Raw genomic sequence first — 17,072 nt, 5'->3', positions numbered from 1 at the left:
TACAGCCCTGCAGTAAGCAGCCATGACCACAGCCCGGTACCGACCCACCTGGGACTTGGCTCTGGACCCACTGGTTTCCTGCAAGCTGTGCCTGGGAGAGTTCCCTCTGGAGCAGATGACCACCATCACACAGTGCCAATGTGTCTTCTGCACACTGGTGAGTATTAGCTAATCCACCCATTTCACCAGCATTTCTTTCAGCTTTCAGGCAGGGACATGTGGTAGTATACCACACGATTGTCTTGCACTATGATGAGTTCAAGCATTCATGAAGCATGATAGAAAAGGGTAGCTAACTTTTTTTTTATCTATTGAAATGAATTCATTGGCCAGTGTCAGTAATATTACTCTATTGTAACACTTTTAACCATGAGGTAACCATGGTACACAAGGTTTTTACTGTTTTTTTCCCCACAAAGATTTTATACACACATTCTTGTAGTAATTTTGCAAAGGCCCTTAACACTAAAGTCTATGTGGAAGCAAACACAGTGATAGCATGTGATAACATCATAAGAGCACCTTTCAGGACATTTGCAGTTGTGGTATGTCGTCATCATAAATATGGCCACAAAACTAATCAATCCAGTAGGAAACACCAGAACTGGGAATGTCACACAAACCTAACCGTCTGAGGCTGTGGTGTCTCTTGCTGCTTAGATTAGCCGATTCTTTTTGTCTGAGGCGGTTTCACATGATGCCACAATGTACAAGAGCTGATGCATGACATTATTTACCAAAGACCCAAAGATGTACATTATAACGTAGGGATATTTTCTGCCACATTGGCACATGGCACCCCCTGCAACCCCAAATGCATCGGAGTCTGGTTTCATCCTATTACATACAATAACTGTTGTATTAATGTAGGATAAAACATTATCCATCTTCAGTTCAGTTGTGTTCACATGTGGGAATACTAGTGTCTCGCAAGTTTTTTTTATGTGAAAAAAATCAATAAATGAACAATTGGCCTCATTCACCAATGATTCTTAAACAGAAATGTCTTCTTAAAACCACAAAGATTCTGACATTCACCAGTGTTTTCTTATTTGAGATTTTCACAAAGGTGTAAACAGTTGTGGTTGAAGAATGTCATAAATCTGACGTAGACTTTTTTTAGGCTCCTTCTCAAGAACAAATTTTAAGAAAAAATATGTAAGATATTGGTCAGCGAGGCCCAGTGTTTTTTTTAAACCAGTGATAAATTAGCTTTCACTATGGCTGTGGAATGCTGGTTCTTTAGCTCTTCTATTATTTGTTTGTTGTTGCTAGGCTCCTTCACTTCTGTTTGCATGTGGTATTCTGGTTCTTTACCTCATCTATTGTTTGGTTGTTTCTTTACTTCTTGTATACCAGTAATAGATTCCATTGGTAGGTTTCTTCACTTCTGTTTCCCCACAAATTGTCTTTTTCTACCCCTTTGATTTTTACTGTTAGAACCAGAGGCTAGATCTCAAAATAAGCTCATATAATTTCTGCGCTGCAGCCCACAGTTCTCATCCGGGCTGTTTTCTGAAATGTGCCCAAGTGTAACAGCACTGTTCACCATGACAGAAACAACATTTACAGGCCAAATGGACTGTGTGTTATGCCAACATGGCCGAGTGTGATTCAGTGTCCAGGAATAAACACTGGAAGCAGCTTCTGTTCTCTCATGCTCCCTGTGGTGCACTGTGGTGGTAGGACTTGGCCTTTTACACTGATCTGAGACCAGTATTAGGTTCCAGAAGTGCTAAAGGGAGTTGTGGGAAATAGGATTCTTGGCCAAGAGGAAAGTTCTACCCTGGGTGTGGCATTGCCCCTGTCAAACACTGTGAGGCCTTGTTTGCTAGTGCAGGCTCGCCAGGCACAAGCATTCCTTGTTCCTTATTGCTGATCTCAGACAGAGATTCCAGAAAAGATTCCTTAAAATCTGGAGTGCAGTTTTGTTTATCAGCAAAGCTCAGATAATAAGACATGTTTTCTGAGAGAACAAGAATCTTTGGCAGAGATAATGAGGGACTACTTATAGACCTATATTTTTTAATCATTTTACTGTTGATGTCCTAATGGCCCATTTCCATCTGTTTAAATGTTATTATTGCTGTTGCTTTTCTCTGGACCACAAATGGCTCTTTTGGAGTTCAGTTAGTCTGGGAGATGGCTGTGGTTTTGTGCTAACCGAGCATTTATTGCAGAATCAATTTACCATGCAGCTCTTCTGTAATCAATATACACAATATAATGCGTTCTGATGATATTTTAAATGTGTTTCTGTACATTGTAATTACATTTCTGATGTGGTAATATTTCAAATATGCTCAGGAAATGTGTTCTGGAATTTTGTTACCAAGTGTTTTTTGTGTTTGTAGTTACACATAATCTGACTTTGAGACAGTCATTGAGCAGAAACGCTAGAGACTTTTGGATATCAGACTGTCATGAGTTTATCTTTGAGTTCTAATTTGTCTTTATTCACAGTGCCTGAAGCAGTATGTGGAACTTCTCATCAAAGAAGGCCTTGAAACCGCTATTAGCTGCCCAGATTCTGCCTGTCCAAAACGAGGACATTTACAAGAAAATGAGGTAACCACAAAGCAAGCAATTTGTTTTGAATAATGCACCCTTACTTTCAAAACAGTCAAAGGACCTTTTTTCCTAAATCAATCATTAGCATCAGCACAAACATTACTTTCATGAAAGTGCTTTTTGGTAATGCAAGTTTAAAAAAAAGCTCTAAAATAAAAATAAATAAATACATTTCAAAATCTTAAAAATCCTGTATGGCAGACATCCATCTTCAGTCTTGGCCATATGAAAGCAGAAGACACTACTCCCACTTCTCTTCCCAAAAATATTTTTGCCTCGGAGCAAAAACTAAAGATTTATTGCCTAGAATGTTGGACTTTCTGTTGGAGATGGTGGTTTGCTTACTGCTGGCTTCTCTTCAGTCATACTTCACTGTGAACTTCGCCTGCTTCTCTGAAAAGCATAAAATAGTTGTGTAACTGACGTTTGGAAGAAGATATGCCTAAAACTCCTCCCACCTAGCCAATATATTCCTGTCCTGCCAGTACTGTTCTCTGTGATCAGCTCACACTCTACCACCTCCGTGTCTCCTTCCTGTTTGGGGTGTTTTCACACAAGTTCTTTTTAAATGAATCAGATTCAGCTTTGTTAAGCCAGTTTTGTTAAAGTGGCTCATAAAAAAAAAAAAAGCTGTAAATGATCTCAGTGCTTTGTGGTGTCAAAAACTAACTTTGAATGTAAGCAAACTTTAAAGAGGACTCTGAGATCAAAGACCACTTGGTTTTCATACATTTAATTCAACATAAAAATTATATAATCGCAACAGAATATTACAATTACAATATTACAATTATGTTCCCTAACTTTAGGTACTTAAGGGTACCACCCCAGTGACAAGAGGATACAGTTCAGTACCTTTTTCTGAGAGTGTATCACAACTCCTTTGGAATGCTGCCACATGAGATTGTGGGTAGCATGGGCACCAACTAGGCTTAAATGGGGAAAAAAATGTATGTGCTAATCTGTGGACAGATGTTAAATTGGGGGAGGACGTATAAGTAAGAGCAGGAACCGTGGATGGTTAAATGTAAATTATTAATAGTTTAATTAGTTTTCATTATCATACACTTTTTTAAGGTAAATAATAATAATGAATGAAAGGAGTGATTTTTATTGCCACGCAGCAAGCTGGTGATAATTGTATCCAGGTCATCAAGATGTAATTCCACTCTGCTGTAGCACAGTACACATAAACATATAATGTAACATATCTCTGCTGTTGCAACAAAACCTTAAGTCTCCTTTTTTTTTTTTCTTCATCATTTTTCATCATCATCGTTAACCACTAATCCAGATAGGGTCGCGGTAACAGTTGAGAGAGCAGAGAATCCCAGATGACCCTTTCCCCTGCAACTTCCTCCAGCTCATTCCCAGGGGACCCCAAGCCACTCCCGAGATATAATACCTCCAGCTGGTCCTAGGATGACCCGGTCTTGTCCCGGTAGGCGGTGCCTGGTACACCCCCACCGGGAGGCGTCCAGGAGGCATCTGGATCAGATGCCTGGACCACCTCAGCTGGCTCCTTTCAGTGCCGGGCTTCTCGCTCTATCAAATAGAGTGTAGCCCGCCACCCTATGAAGAAAGCTCATTTCCGCCGCTTGTATTAACGATCTCGTTCTATCGGTCATTACCCACAGCTCATGACCATAGGTGAGAGTCGGTCTACATCCCGACCGGTAAACTGAGAATATCACAAACAGGAGTGGAGACAGGGCACAAGCCTGGCGGAGTCCAACGCTAACACTGAAAGAGTCTGAATTAATGCTGAGTATACGAACACAGCTCTCACTCTGGGAGTACAGAGATTGGATAGCCTGGAGTAGTAACCCCGGCACCCCATACTCCCAATACTGCAATATTGCATGGACCACCACCCCGGTCTGCCAGTCCCGAGGTCCATGCGATATTGCAGAGGCATGTTGGCCACGTGGCTAACCTTAAGCATCTCTGGATGAATCTCATCCACCCCTGGTGCCTTGCCACTGAGGAGCTTACCGACTACCTCAGTGACCTCCACCAGGGAAATGGAACTTGACACACCAGAAGCCTCTGACCCTGACTCCCGTGAGGGAGGTACATCTCCCGGATTAAGGAGTTCCTCAAAGTACTCCTTCCACCAACCGACAATATCCTCATTTGAATCAGAGTTTCTCCACCCTTGCCGAATGCAGCTTGCTGCGCAGCCACCCTGACCGCTCGTGAGTTGCCGGACAGTTGTCCAGAACCTCTTTAAGGCCAAATGAAAGTCTTTTTCCATGGCCTCACCAAACTCCTCCCATGCCCTTGATTTTGCTTCTGCCACCATTGCGGCTGCCACCTTTTTTGCTTGTCAGTAACTGTCTGCTGAATCGGGAGTCCTTCGGGCCAGCCAATCCCTAAAGGCCTCTTTCTTCAGCTTGATGGCCTCCCTCACCACCGGTGTCCACCAGGAGGTTCTTGGATTACCACCCCAACAGGCACCCACAAGCTTTTGGCCACAGCTACACCTGGCAGCTTCCACAATGGAGGTTTTGAACAGGGTCCATTCAGACTCCATGTCCCCTACCTCCTCCAGGACATGAGAAAAGCTCTCCCAGAGGTGGGAGTTGAAATCATTCCGAAAAGGGGCCTCTGACAGTCATTCCCAGCACACCGTCACTATTCGCTTGGGCCTACAGGGGCTGACCATCAGTCTTCCCTGCCATCTGATCCAACTCACCACCAGATGGTGATCAATTGACAGCTCAGCCCCTCTCTTCACCCGAGTGTCCAGAACATATGGTCCCAAGGCAAATGAAAGGACAACAAAGTCCATCATTGACCTTTGTACCAAGGAGCTCTGGTACGATGTGCACTTATGAACATCCTTGTGTTCGAATTTGGTGTTCGTTATGGACAATCCTGCCTGGCACAGGAGTCCAATATCAATTCATCTTTCAGGTTTAAATCAGGTAGGCCGTTCTTCCCAGTCATGCCTCTCCAGGTCTCCCAGTCACTGCCAACGTGAGCGTTGAAGTCTCCCAGTAAGACTATGGAGTCTGTAGGCGGCACCCTTTCCAGAACCCCGCTCACTCGCTTCAAGAAGGCCACATACTCTGACCTGTAGTTTGTTGCATAAGCACAGACAATAGTCAGAGTTTTCCTCTCTGCAATTTTAATTCGCATGGAAGCAACCCTCTCATCCACCGGGACAAACTCCAACTGCATGGTCGCCAGGCAGGGACTCTCCACACCCACCCGGCGCCTCTCACCCTGTGCAACCCCTGAGTAGGAGATGGAACAACCCCTCTCCAAAAGTTTAGTTCCAGTGCCGACACTGTGGATGGAGGTGAGCCCAACTATATCTAGTTGGTACCTTGCAACCTCCTGCACAAGCTCTGGCTCCTTCCCCCCCAGTGAGGTTACATTCCACATACCAAGAGCCAGTTCCTGCCACAGGGCCCTAGGCCACCAAAGGTCTTCCTGCAATCTCCCATTGCCTATACGGCACTGCACCGCTCCCCCTTGCTGGACCTTGTGGGTGGTGGTCCCATATGGTCTCCCCATGTTGCCACTTTGGGCTAAGCCCGGCCAGGTTACGTGGGCTGCCCAGCCACCAGGCACTTGCCGATGAACACTACCCCCAGGCCTGGCTCCAGGGGTAGATCCCGGTGACCCTCTCCTGGGCAGGGTACACACTTTCCTGTGTTTGTTATGCATGGTGGGGTTTTGGATCGCGTTAGTCTGGGTCTTCAGTCCAGATCTGTTCGCCCTGGGAAACCCCACCAGGAGCATAATGCTCACGACGACTTGGCTCTGAAGATCCCTAGACCACACAAGCCCTTCCACCACGACAAGACCCTGATCCAGGAAGGGTTTTCATGTAGAGTTTTTGGATTGAGTTAGTCTGGGTCTTCACTCCAAGTAAGGGGAAAGGACTTGCCCCAGGTTGGAGGAGTTTAAGTATCTCGGGGTCTTGTTCATGAGTGATGAGAAGAGGGATCGTGAGATCGGCCGCAGACTGAGACAGGTGGCAGTAGTAATGAGGTCACTGTACCGGACTGTAGTGGTGAAGAGGAAGCTGAGCCATAAGGCAAAGCTCTCTGTTTACCGGTCAGTCTACGTCCTGACCCCCCAATGAGCTGGAGGAAGTTGTGGGGGACGGTAATCTGAGATTCTCTGCTCTCCCAACTGCCACCACGACCCTATCTGGACTAAGCGGTTAACGACGACGATGATGATGATGATGATGATGATGATGAATTAAAAAATCAATATTCAGTGAAAATAATTTTATTTAAATCGTTATCTTCCAGTAAAGCTCCCAGTATTTACAGAATAGACAAGGATCATGCACCGAACAGCAAAATAGAATGAAATAATTAATGCAAGAATTAATGAAAATTAAACAGAAGACTCATTTATTTTATTCATGACCATTATTACTAGTTACTAGTATCTAGTATTACTAAATTCTAGTCATTGTGCTGTATCCAGATTTCCTAGTTGGTCCACCAATTACTTAGTCACAGGTCAGAATGCTGGGAATGATGGTTAACAAACGTGCCGTGCTACCTTAAGAATAGTTTTCTTGAGCTGTGTGCCTGATTTGATTATGCGTTTGACAAAAGGATATCTGTAGATCTTCATCACTGTGGAGTGGAGTACTAAAACTATATGTGTGAATGGCAAGCGCATGCAAGCTATAGCAGACACACAGCTGCATTGCTTACACACTGCAGGTTGAAAGCTGAAAGTTTACTTTTACTCACCAGAAGCTGAAACTGTTCAAAAATGTGTCCAAATGTCAAGTGCTGTTGATGGTTGAGTGCAAAAAATTGGTAGTTGGCAGTGTCTCCTTACGGAGAGTTCTTTCTGTAATATTTGCGTGTTTGTTCTTCTTCAGGTTTAGAATGGTCAGCAATGCCATCAAATGATGTCGCTTCTCTTGCTGTACATGCCTATATGTCCTTGGGTTGCCAGCTCTTCAATGCTAGGATCACTATACATTCATAAGTCAATACATTTCATTTTCAGACCTTCTTTCCACAGTACATTTAGAAAGTACTCCAAACAAAAACCCAGACCCCATGACTGTATAGTTTTTCTCCTAGACTGCATTTTAAAACTAGCCCGATTTGTTGCCAAAAGCATGAATCTGGCAACCTTGCATGGCTGGGAAAGCACCATGCATGAATTCCATGCATGCAGAAAACAACATAGTGTTTCTGGTTGCCATAGTGACCACGCGGCTTAAAATTTATACAGTTAAATATAGTTTCACTATAGCAGCAGTTTTCAGATTGCAGTTTCACTACCATGTCTTTTTTTAGCATTTGCGCTATGATTGGGCAGGCAGTGCACTCGATTCTTTAGCCAACAATCCACTACCCCCCCATAATTTGGGAGTACAGTAGTGTTGTTCAACTTTGTTATATAAGAGACACTGTCAGCGGCTTCCTATCTTTCTCTCATTGCACATGCACTTGTACTTTTTACTTGGATTAGACACTGCTGTGCTATTCTGTAAAATCTTCTATCTTTCTTTAAATTTTTTGGCAAATATTTATGAATTATGAACAATTTATGAATCAAATAGACTAGAAACAAACTGTACAGAGACAAACTCAGACCAACTGGTAGTCAGTTTGGTTTGTTTATGGTCGCTTTAGAAAGTCTGAGCTTGTTAAACTTTTTCATGTATGCACCAAAAATGGAAAGTCTGCAATTTGAGACATCTTGAAACACTAAAATGACACAAGTGTAAACATCTCTACAAGGAGAGTCTGGTTGTCTACTGCAAAGGAAGAGCTGCCAGAACTCCAGCCCATGTTCTCCAAGTTCTTCCACCTTACAGCTTTGCTTTCACTCTGCAAACCACAATTGATTCATTCATTGAAGATGTGGTCTGTGCTAGGGCTGCAAGTTATTGGCAAAGTGCCATATTGTGATGATATTGCTGACTATTAATATTACAATATGCCTTCCAATTCATTACACTTTGGATAGCCCTTGATGCAGCATGAATTAAAGACTGACTTGCATCATTTTTGCAAAATTCTTTGTTTTTAGGTCATGTGAATGCCTTGAGGGCTCATTTGCATATTGCAGTTTATCAGTATTGGCAGAAGCTATATTTTGGTATCTCCATTTTTAATTAACAACAGAGATATTAAGTAGCCCTGTCTGCACTGGCAATGTCAGAGTGTGTGTGCTGATCTAGGATCAGCTCTTTCTGAAGGGCAGGAACTGATCACAGGCCAGCATTTATACAGAGGAGCTTGAGGTGTGTGATGGTAGACGCTGTGCTGATGGTTGCACACAATGGCTGGGCTATCCAGCCTACATGCTCTCAGTCTGAGGGCAGAACCGTGTGTGTGTGTGTGTGTGTGTGTGTGTGTGTGTGTGTGTGTGTGTGTGTGTGTGTGTGTGTGTGTGTGTGTGTGTGTGTGTGTGTGTGTGTGTGTGTGTGTGATGCCTGTTTCACTCACAATGAAGCTCTATCTGCACAGTTTGCAAATCAAATCCAACACTTATGAAGGCAAGATCCATATGTGGCTTTCTATGTCTGTCCAGGTGGTTTACTAACCTTGCCAAATGTCCCTCTGTGATTGTGTTTCAGCAAGATTCTGTTTGTTAGCCATCATGGTGTCTCACCCTGTCTCTCTGTCTCACAGATTGAGTGCATGGTGGCGTCAGAGATAATGCAGAGATACAGGAAGTTGCAGTTTGAAAAAGGTGAGTAGGAAGAGCCTCTTTGTCCATTATGGTTGTTGGAGCAAAATATATTTGATTGAAATTCAGCACAAAAACGACAAGTTATTTGAGGATGTCAGTACCTTTACACATGTGTTTGATCTGAAAAATGCAGAACAATGATGGAATGTGTTATGAATCTCACTTTTTAATAAACCTTTTTTTAGAAAATAATAACTACCTTGTAGACTTTGAAAAGTCCTGAACTTTTATTTAATCACATGTTGAGCACTGATGGCAAAAAAACTAGGCAAGAGACTAGCATAGCATGTCTTAGATGACAAGACTAGGTAAATATTGCAGGTGTGTCTTCAAAAATTGCAGGCTATCAAACATAAATTACCATTCTTGGTTAGCCAAGGCGGAGCGTTCAGGATGTGTGCACTGAAAAACCATGGAAGGTGTTTCAACATGCAATCATGTCGCTAAGCAAACTTTGATTTTAGTAGCACTCAGAAATCAGACCCTGATGAGGTATTCTGGGTATGTTCAGAGGTAAGGACATGATTACCTTGTAGTCTTGATCCCAGATAGTGTGGTAACACCAAAATTCATGTGTGATGAAAGATCTTGGCAAAGTTAGACTTTCCCCATAGTTCAGGTGTCTATACTTATTGCGCATGCTCAGTGTGGCTATAGTGCATTTTAACAAGAGTCTAAACTACTATTTGCAAATGAAACCTAGACCTGTGCATAGAATTGGGATGTTGATGAAGTTAAAGACCCAAAACATAGGCTCTATATTTATGGGACATTGATCCTCACTTGATGTATTGAGAAAAATTACAGGTCTGATATCCGAGATGTTTTTGTTCTGTTTAAATCCTTCTTCAATTCAAACTACCTAAATTGTTTGTATAGGGCCCTGTTCACACTTGGTATTAACATCTGTCTTGAGTAGTCAGATCATAAGTGGACAACAAGATGTATAGCCACAACTGGCACTATTTACAACTGGCACAAATGAAAAGTGGTTGTGTAAGAATACAGGCTGTTATAATTGTTTATATCACATGGACTGCTAACAATGCTTATAAACAAACACAAGAGGAAACCAAAAAATGCACAGCTGTTTTTGTCTCTGCAGTTCATTAAGCGTCCTGCGTTCCTGTCCTCACAAAATTAAATGTTGAATGCACTTAAGAATGTTATGTCAAGTGGTTCAACAAAGCTGTGTGATGGAGCTTCTAAGATACTTGACTGAGTATTATTATTTAGATTAAATTCGCTGGGCTGATTTTGTTTTTATGTAATACTCCTACTTTTAATTTAATATGGTTAGATTAAATTCGTGAAAGTAGAACAAGCAACACATGATAATAGGTTTGAAGACCTATATAATGAGCTTATTACTGTACTACCAAGGACTTAACCAAAGAGAATAACAACAATTGAGAGGAAACTGATTAAAACCAGTGACAGTGGCGCATCAGGACAGATACGAAGGTAGATTTACAAAATGTTTTCGTATATGAAGGTTATATTACAGACTGTTTACAGATTTTTTTTATTTGAGCTGAGGATGTACCATTATTGTAATTGTGGAAAAACCAGCATTTTTTTTTACGTACATATCTGTCGATGCTGATAAATAAGCATTATATAAATTTCATATAAAATAAATTATATAATGTTTGGAAATAAATCCACCTGGATTAGCATTGCAGAGAAATATAATATTTATTTCTGTAGGTTTATAAACGCAGTCAAATTAATAAAATGCATATTACATATTACCACAGTAACCCAGTGTCAATTAAACAGCCTCTCCTCTATAGTACAGTAAATATGCAATCAGATTTATCAGTTTGGAATTTTGGTCAAATCAACACATCTATCCGATTCCACCAGATGTCTCTCGATTAAAATATCAACGTGGCTCCCTAATTTGAGCTCTTTTTTTTTTTTTTTTTTTTTTTGCTAGATTTCACATGAAAATAACATGCACATACTCATCCAAGAGGTGTTTGCATTTTTTTTTCAATTAGATAATTGAACTGAGTCCAATGCGTTCAAAGGCTTTTAAGCACAGAATAATGGAAAAGCACATGGCATTATTTGAGGACATTTCTGTGAGACGTGTTAAAAGCAGTCTGTCACATCAGTTGTCCAGCAGTGGACTGTGTGAGTGCATTACTGCACTCTCCACCTGTCTCTGACTGAGCGAGTCTCATTCGTGAGGAGGTCAGTGCGTGTGTGTGAGTGGGAGAGAGATGCGGTGGGCCGGTGTCAGTGCACGTGCGACTGGCGGAGGTCACGTTGGCTGAGCGCAGTCTCTTTCACTGGAGTACGCCGTGGCTAACGCACATGCAGCCTGCCATCTGCCTTCTTGCATCAGTGTCATCCAGAACCACGCGCCGGCCTTTCACTCCCACACATCCATTTTTGCTGAATCACAGAAGCCATATTGGATCGATATCTTTTGTTTTTACTTACCGTGATTTGGGGTTGTTGTGTTAAGAGCCAGTCTGATGCTTTGTCTGAGAGTTGCATATGTTGCATTTTAAAGCTGGAATTTAAAGGAATTGTGGATGAATTAAAGTAAGCTTAGATGGACAAAATTAATGACTTCTAATTACTGCGTGGGGAGTAAAAGAAATAGTTCAGCGATACATTTACAGATTTTTGACTTTAGCCCAGTGTAGTTGGTTATAGTTGGTTTTTTTTTTATATATATATATATATATATATATATATATATATATATATATATATATAAAAAAACAGTGGCAACAATTAGAGGAGGGTGATATAGGAACAATGCGTTATCACAACACTTCCAGATGTTTTCATGATGCACTATATGTCATTATATATTTTTCTGATATCTGATAAGTTGGAAAGTCAGAGCAGTGCCACGTTTAAAATAGACTATGAATACAATGACTTATAGTAAATATTTCACATCCTGCACTGTAGTAAATTCAATTAAACAGGACTAATTATGCTCTCTTTGTAATGTCCACATATTATGACATTATATGACCTAATTTATCATGAAAACGAGTCCAGACTGATTTCGAACAAAGAGCTCTGTACCCACACTGAAACAACATGGCACCCATTAGCATAGCAGCACTGTGACCTGCCAGTATATTTCAAATGGAAAAAGACATTTAAAAGCTAGAACCAGAACAATGCACTGGTTTTAAGTTCCTACAGTGCAGTCTGCTCTGGTTGCTGTGGCTGCTTAATAAAACAATTACCACATGTTCTGAATCCTCCATCTGACTGTGACTGGTCCAGACATCACATTGTGCGGCACTGAACAGAGGCTCAGTTTTTCTATTTCAGCGCACAGATTTATAAAATGCAGTGGTTCATCCCCCCCCAGTTACGACACAGTAAGCAAGATACTTTTATGTTAAGTCATGTTACTCATGTTATTCAACTTCATGGAAAGTCGTTAACTTACTCTAGGTTGGACTCACTTTGAAAAAGTAAATGAAAAAACAGCAGTAGAAATATTTGTTGATATTTTATTGTCAGCATTATCAATAATGTTGAATAATTGTTTCAGCCTTAGTTTTATTAATGTAGTTTAGAAATAAAGGATTGTGCTTAATAGCATTTCTGCTTTTGCTGTGGCATCGTAGTATAAAATTTTGGTTTGATGACAACTCTAACGCAGTGTTCATTTGTCCATTTGTATAGTCAACAGTGTATCTTGGGATATCAAAACCCACATCAAAGTTCTCTCTGAGATTTCTTGACGTGATATACATTGAGGCAAGTGTTGCATGTTTTAGGCATGCAGTTTATCTTTTGTAGCTGCTTTACATTCTCAATCTTTATCAATACATTTAGGGTAAAATGAAATTGCTTTTTTCCAAACTTCCTTTTAATAGAGCTCCTCTGTGTCTCATGGAACAGCTATTGATGTCTATGCTTCATGACAGATCTTTTGAGGGTTCAGTTAGAGCACACATAAATCTGTAAGTTCATTGCTTTCCCGTCCCATTTATGAGAGAGACAGAGACAGAGACAGAGAGAGAGAGAGAGAGATTTGTTTGGCACTTATTCCCACACAGTGAAAGTGGTGTGGTGAAAGCCAGTCTCTCTCACAGTGCTGAGCGTCTGCCTCGAAGGGCCTTGCACCCACACGCGAGAGCCAGCGTGACTGTTCTCCTCATAAATGAGTCAGGCCTGAGAGTCAGTGTTGCTGTCCGATTAAAAGGCGTTCATCCACTTCATCAGTGTTCCTGAGCGCTGAAGCAGAAACCTTTAACGTTTCTACACTTCCAGAAAACAGAGCCAGGACTGCATGTGGAAATGTGTATGGCCTGTTTGTCTAGTGTGTGTGCGCACATGTGAGTGTGTAGGAGGATGACAAGCGCAAACATGCCATCTCGCCCAAGGCCGAGCAGCAATCCTAGATAGCTGTCAGTAGGCATCCATTGTGAAAGCAAAGTTCATACTTCACAGTAACACTACATAAAGTGGCTCATTCCTTTTAGCCAGTGTGATAAAATGTTAAAAAAAAATTTTCCTGGCCGTTAAAATAACTTGACTGCAGTGCATTTTGGCAGTCTAGGCCTAACTCTGCTGCTTATTGTTGAGTATCAGTATTAAGAATCCTGGCTACATTTATAAGGTCCGAATGATCATCTGGGCACAGATATTCAGTGGTTAATAGTACATCAGTGCTAAAATACGTATTTATTCTTTAAGGCAGACATTTGCTCTTTAGGCCTCATTCTGTGCTCACTCAGTGTGTAAGCATGGTGAGCTGCCAACCCATACAGTAGCAGTCAGACGTTTGGACACATCTACTCATGAAGAGGTTTGCTTTTCCACATTTTATATTAACGGTGGACATCAAAACGACAAAATAACACTGGCAGAACTTTTACATTTTAGATTCTGTAATTGCACTCCCCCTTTTTTCCCTTTATGTAGCTTTTCACACTTCTGGCATTCTCTCTAGCAGCCACCTCGGATGATTTTTCGTCAGGTTTGAAGAAGCTCCACATGTGCTGAGCCCTTATTCACAATTTTTTAAGGCTGGCCTAAACTGCATTTTGCAGGCCTTAAATACTCATTGGTGTTTCTGATACAAACAATGGTATTTATATTTCATAAGTAACCAGAATTTTAAACATCCATCCATCGTCATCCGCTTATCCAAGTCCGGGTCGTGGGGGCAGCAGCCTAAGCAAAGAGGCCCAGGCCTCTCTCTCCCCTGCCACCTCCTCCAGCTCTTCCGGAGGGATACCGAGGCGTTTCCAAGACAGTTGAGAGATATAATACCTCTAACATGTCCTGGGTCTTCCCTGAGGTCTCCTCCCCGTCTGACATGTCTGGAACACCTCCCTAGGGAGGCGTCCAGAGGCCAATCTTACCAGATGCCCGAACCACCTCAACTGGTGGTTTTAAACATTTGTTCATTTTTTTTGATCTTTTTAAAAAAAAAAATTATTTAGTTTGCTTTTAATCAAAATGTTTCAGTTGTCAATTTGTAACAAATAGCTACATATTTGCGTACCTAGACAGCAGCGATGTTGCAGAAGTTCAAGAGATAATGTTTGTTCAGTGATTGTGTTTTCATAGTCGGTTTCGCTGGTTTACGGAATGGATAGCCAAGCTCACCTTCAGTTCCATTGCAAGCGAAATATTTGTGCTCAGCTATTAAAATTCTTGATAAGAATTGAGTTGTTGCTGAGTTATTTCAATTTTTTATACTAAATTTGTATGGATTAACAGCCATTCATATCATTTTACTCTTTTAACTATTGAACTAGCCTGTTACCTGTGTAAGTGTATTTGCCTCATCTTTTTGTGTAACGGCTGTTTGACATTTTAGTGTTTCATTAACTGCTCTCATCTTTCAAAAGACAGTGAGACACATTGTGGGATCATAGAAGGAAATGTAGCTGTGTCAAGCCTTTAGCTGGGTGTGGTGCAACTTTTTTGTAGCCTAGTATCATGTGATACCATGTTAGTGATGAGTCTCTGACGCAGAGTTCTCAGGAATCAATGAGAGTGTTCAGAATTAAGGTGGGGTCTAAAGGGGTAACAAACAACAAAGCTTGCTATTACTAAATAAGGAAACAAATGAATACTTATATTCTAATTATTGAGACCATGCTCTAATTTTTTTTTTTTTTTTAATGCAAAACATACATAAGTATCAGCATCACTCTTTATAATTGTCTTAAAAGCAAAATTGGATTAATAATTAACCATAAACTCTTAGATCGGGGCACACAACTCCGGTCCTGGAGGGTTAGTGTCTAGAATAGCTTGGAGAGTTCCCTACTCAAATGTGCCCACTAACCCTGGTAATTAACAGACGATTGTAATCAGGATTGTTTGAGCAGGTAAATCAGCAAACTTTGTGGACCTCTGACTGGAGCTGTGCACCCCAGTCTTGGATCAGGAAAAGATTATGAAAAGTATGCATTAAATCAGGAATGTCCAAACTTTTTGCCTGTTTTAATATATGAAACTTGGCAAAATGTGTACATGTACACATGCAAGCAGACCTTTGACCACAGTCTCCTCCTTCTGTCCCCACACAGAAGTGCTGCTGGACCCTTGCCGGACATGGTGCCCATCGTCATCGTGCCAGGCTGTATGTCAGTTGAAAGAGGCAGACGCCACCCAGCCGCAGCTGGTACGCTGTGGCAACTGCACCCTGGAGTTTTGCTCAGCCTGCAAGGCCAGCTGGCACCCAGGCCAAGACTGCCAGGAAAATCCCCCAATTACCGCGTTCCTGCCAGGGGAAACCAGGTATCCTCCCTGCTTCTCTTTGTGTACAATTTTTCCCTAAATATAGTTTGAAGCCAGAAGTCAGCAAACAAGTATACAAAGCTTTTAACTCAGTTAGTTAGTGGTTAGTATTGTCACTTGCCTCAAACTGTGTGTTATTAAGAAGTTTTAAATAGACTTATTTATGTGACTTCTGAAACTATATACAAGCTGTATGAAGAAAAACATCTTTTGTGGGTGAGTCCAAGCAGATTGTATATCAGCAACTAGTTGTTTTCTTGTTCTTGTTTAGAGTTGTGATGTTTGCTTTTCCTCCTCCTCTTGGGAGTCTCAGGATGACAGTGTTTGGTGAAGTATTGTCATTAAATTTCAATGTAGACATGTCTTCATCTGTCTTAACCAAGGGCAAGTAGTAGTCAAGCCCTGAGCTCTTTACTTCAGAAGCCTCAGCCTGCTGCCTGACAGCTGACCAAGCCAGCTGAATTATAGGGTTGTCTGTATAACTCTAAGCTTTCTCTGCATGCATTCTGTCTTTAGCTGTGTCTGAATGAATATGTTTTGGGGCAGTGGTATAGCCTACTATCTGCAGTTTTCTACCTTAATTTTGAATATAGTTCTAGAAAACAGCCTTTAACTGACTCAAATGTGACAGACAGCATTTAGATCAGTAGTTCAAGAGTAGTCCTAGAAATGCATTGGTGTCTGTGAGCTGTTTCCCTGAGGGGTTTACACTGTGATTTGTGGTTGAGGCAACTTTCTTCTGTTGTTTTCATTGGGAGAGATGTACTGGGACTCTAGCCTTTAATGCATTATGGGCAGCTGTTTACTGTGGATTGTTCATGCACCTTGAGAAAAAAAGTTCAACTTGAAGCAAGTACTTTAAATCATGAGCCCCCCCCCCTGGACTGACCAGTCAGATCACAGGTAAGGTGGGACTTTGCAGTCCTTCACAGGCCTAAATCATGACAAACAGCACCATGTTTGCTAGTTACTTGTAGAACTTTTTGCCTAAATCCATTGAAACGATAGCTTGGTAGCGCAGTTGGGGTAAAGGCAGTGCTTGAAATTTAGAATAA

The 17,072-nt window shown here is 41.4% G+C and overlaps 1 protein-coding gene across 3 annotated transcripts in view; it reads left to right on the top strand.

Moving 5' to 3' along the window:
- Positions 1-17,072, top strand: part of rnf144aa (ring finger protein 144aa) — a 45,966-nt gene that overhangs the window by 16,881 nt on the left and 12,013 nt on the right. For all 3 annotated transcript variants that reach the window (XM_017694447.2, XM_017694449.1, XM_017694448.2), the window contains 4 exons: positions 6-157; positions 2,464-2,568; positions 9,207-9,267; positions 15,807-16,017. In XM_017694447.2, the coding sequence (XP_017549936.1) occupies positions 23-157; positions 2,464-2,568; positions 9,207-9,267; positions 15,807-16,017 (512 nt within the window). In that variant the 5' untranslated portion in view covers positions 6-22. The remainder of the gene's footprint in view (positions 1-5; positions 158-2,463; positions 2,569-9,206; positions 9,268-15,806; positions 16,018-17,072) is intronic.

The sequence above is a fragment of the Pygocentrus nattereri genome, chromosome 10 (assembly GCF_015220715.1).
Source record: "Pygocentrus nattereri isolate fPygNat1 chromosome 10, fPygNat1.pri, whole genome shotgun sequence".
NCBI lineage: Eukaryota > Metazoa > Chordata > Actinopteri > Characiformes > Serrasalmidae > Pygocentrus > Pygocentrus nattereri.
The sequence above is the reverse complement of the archived record's forward strand: the minus strand, read 5'-3'. Positions and strand labels throughout refer to the sequence as shown.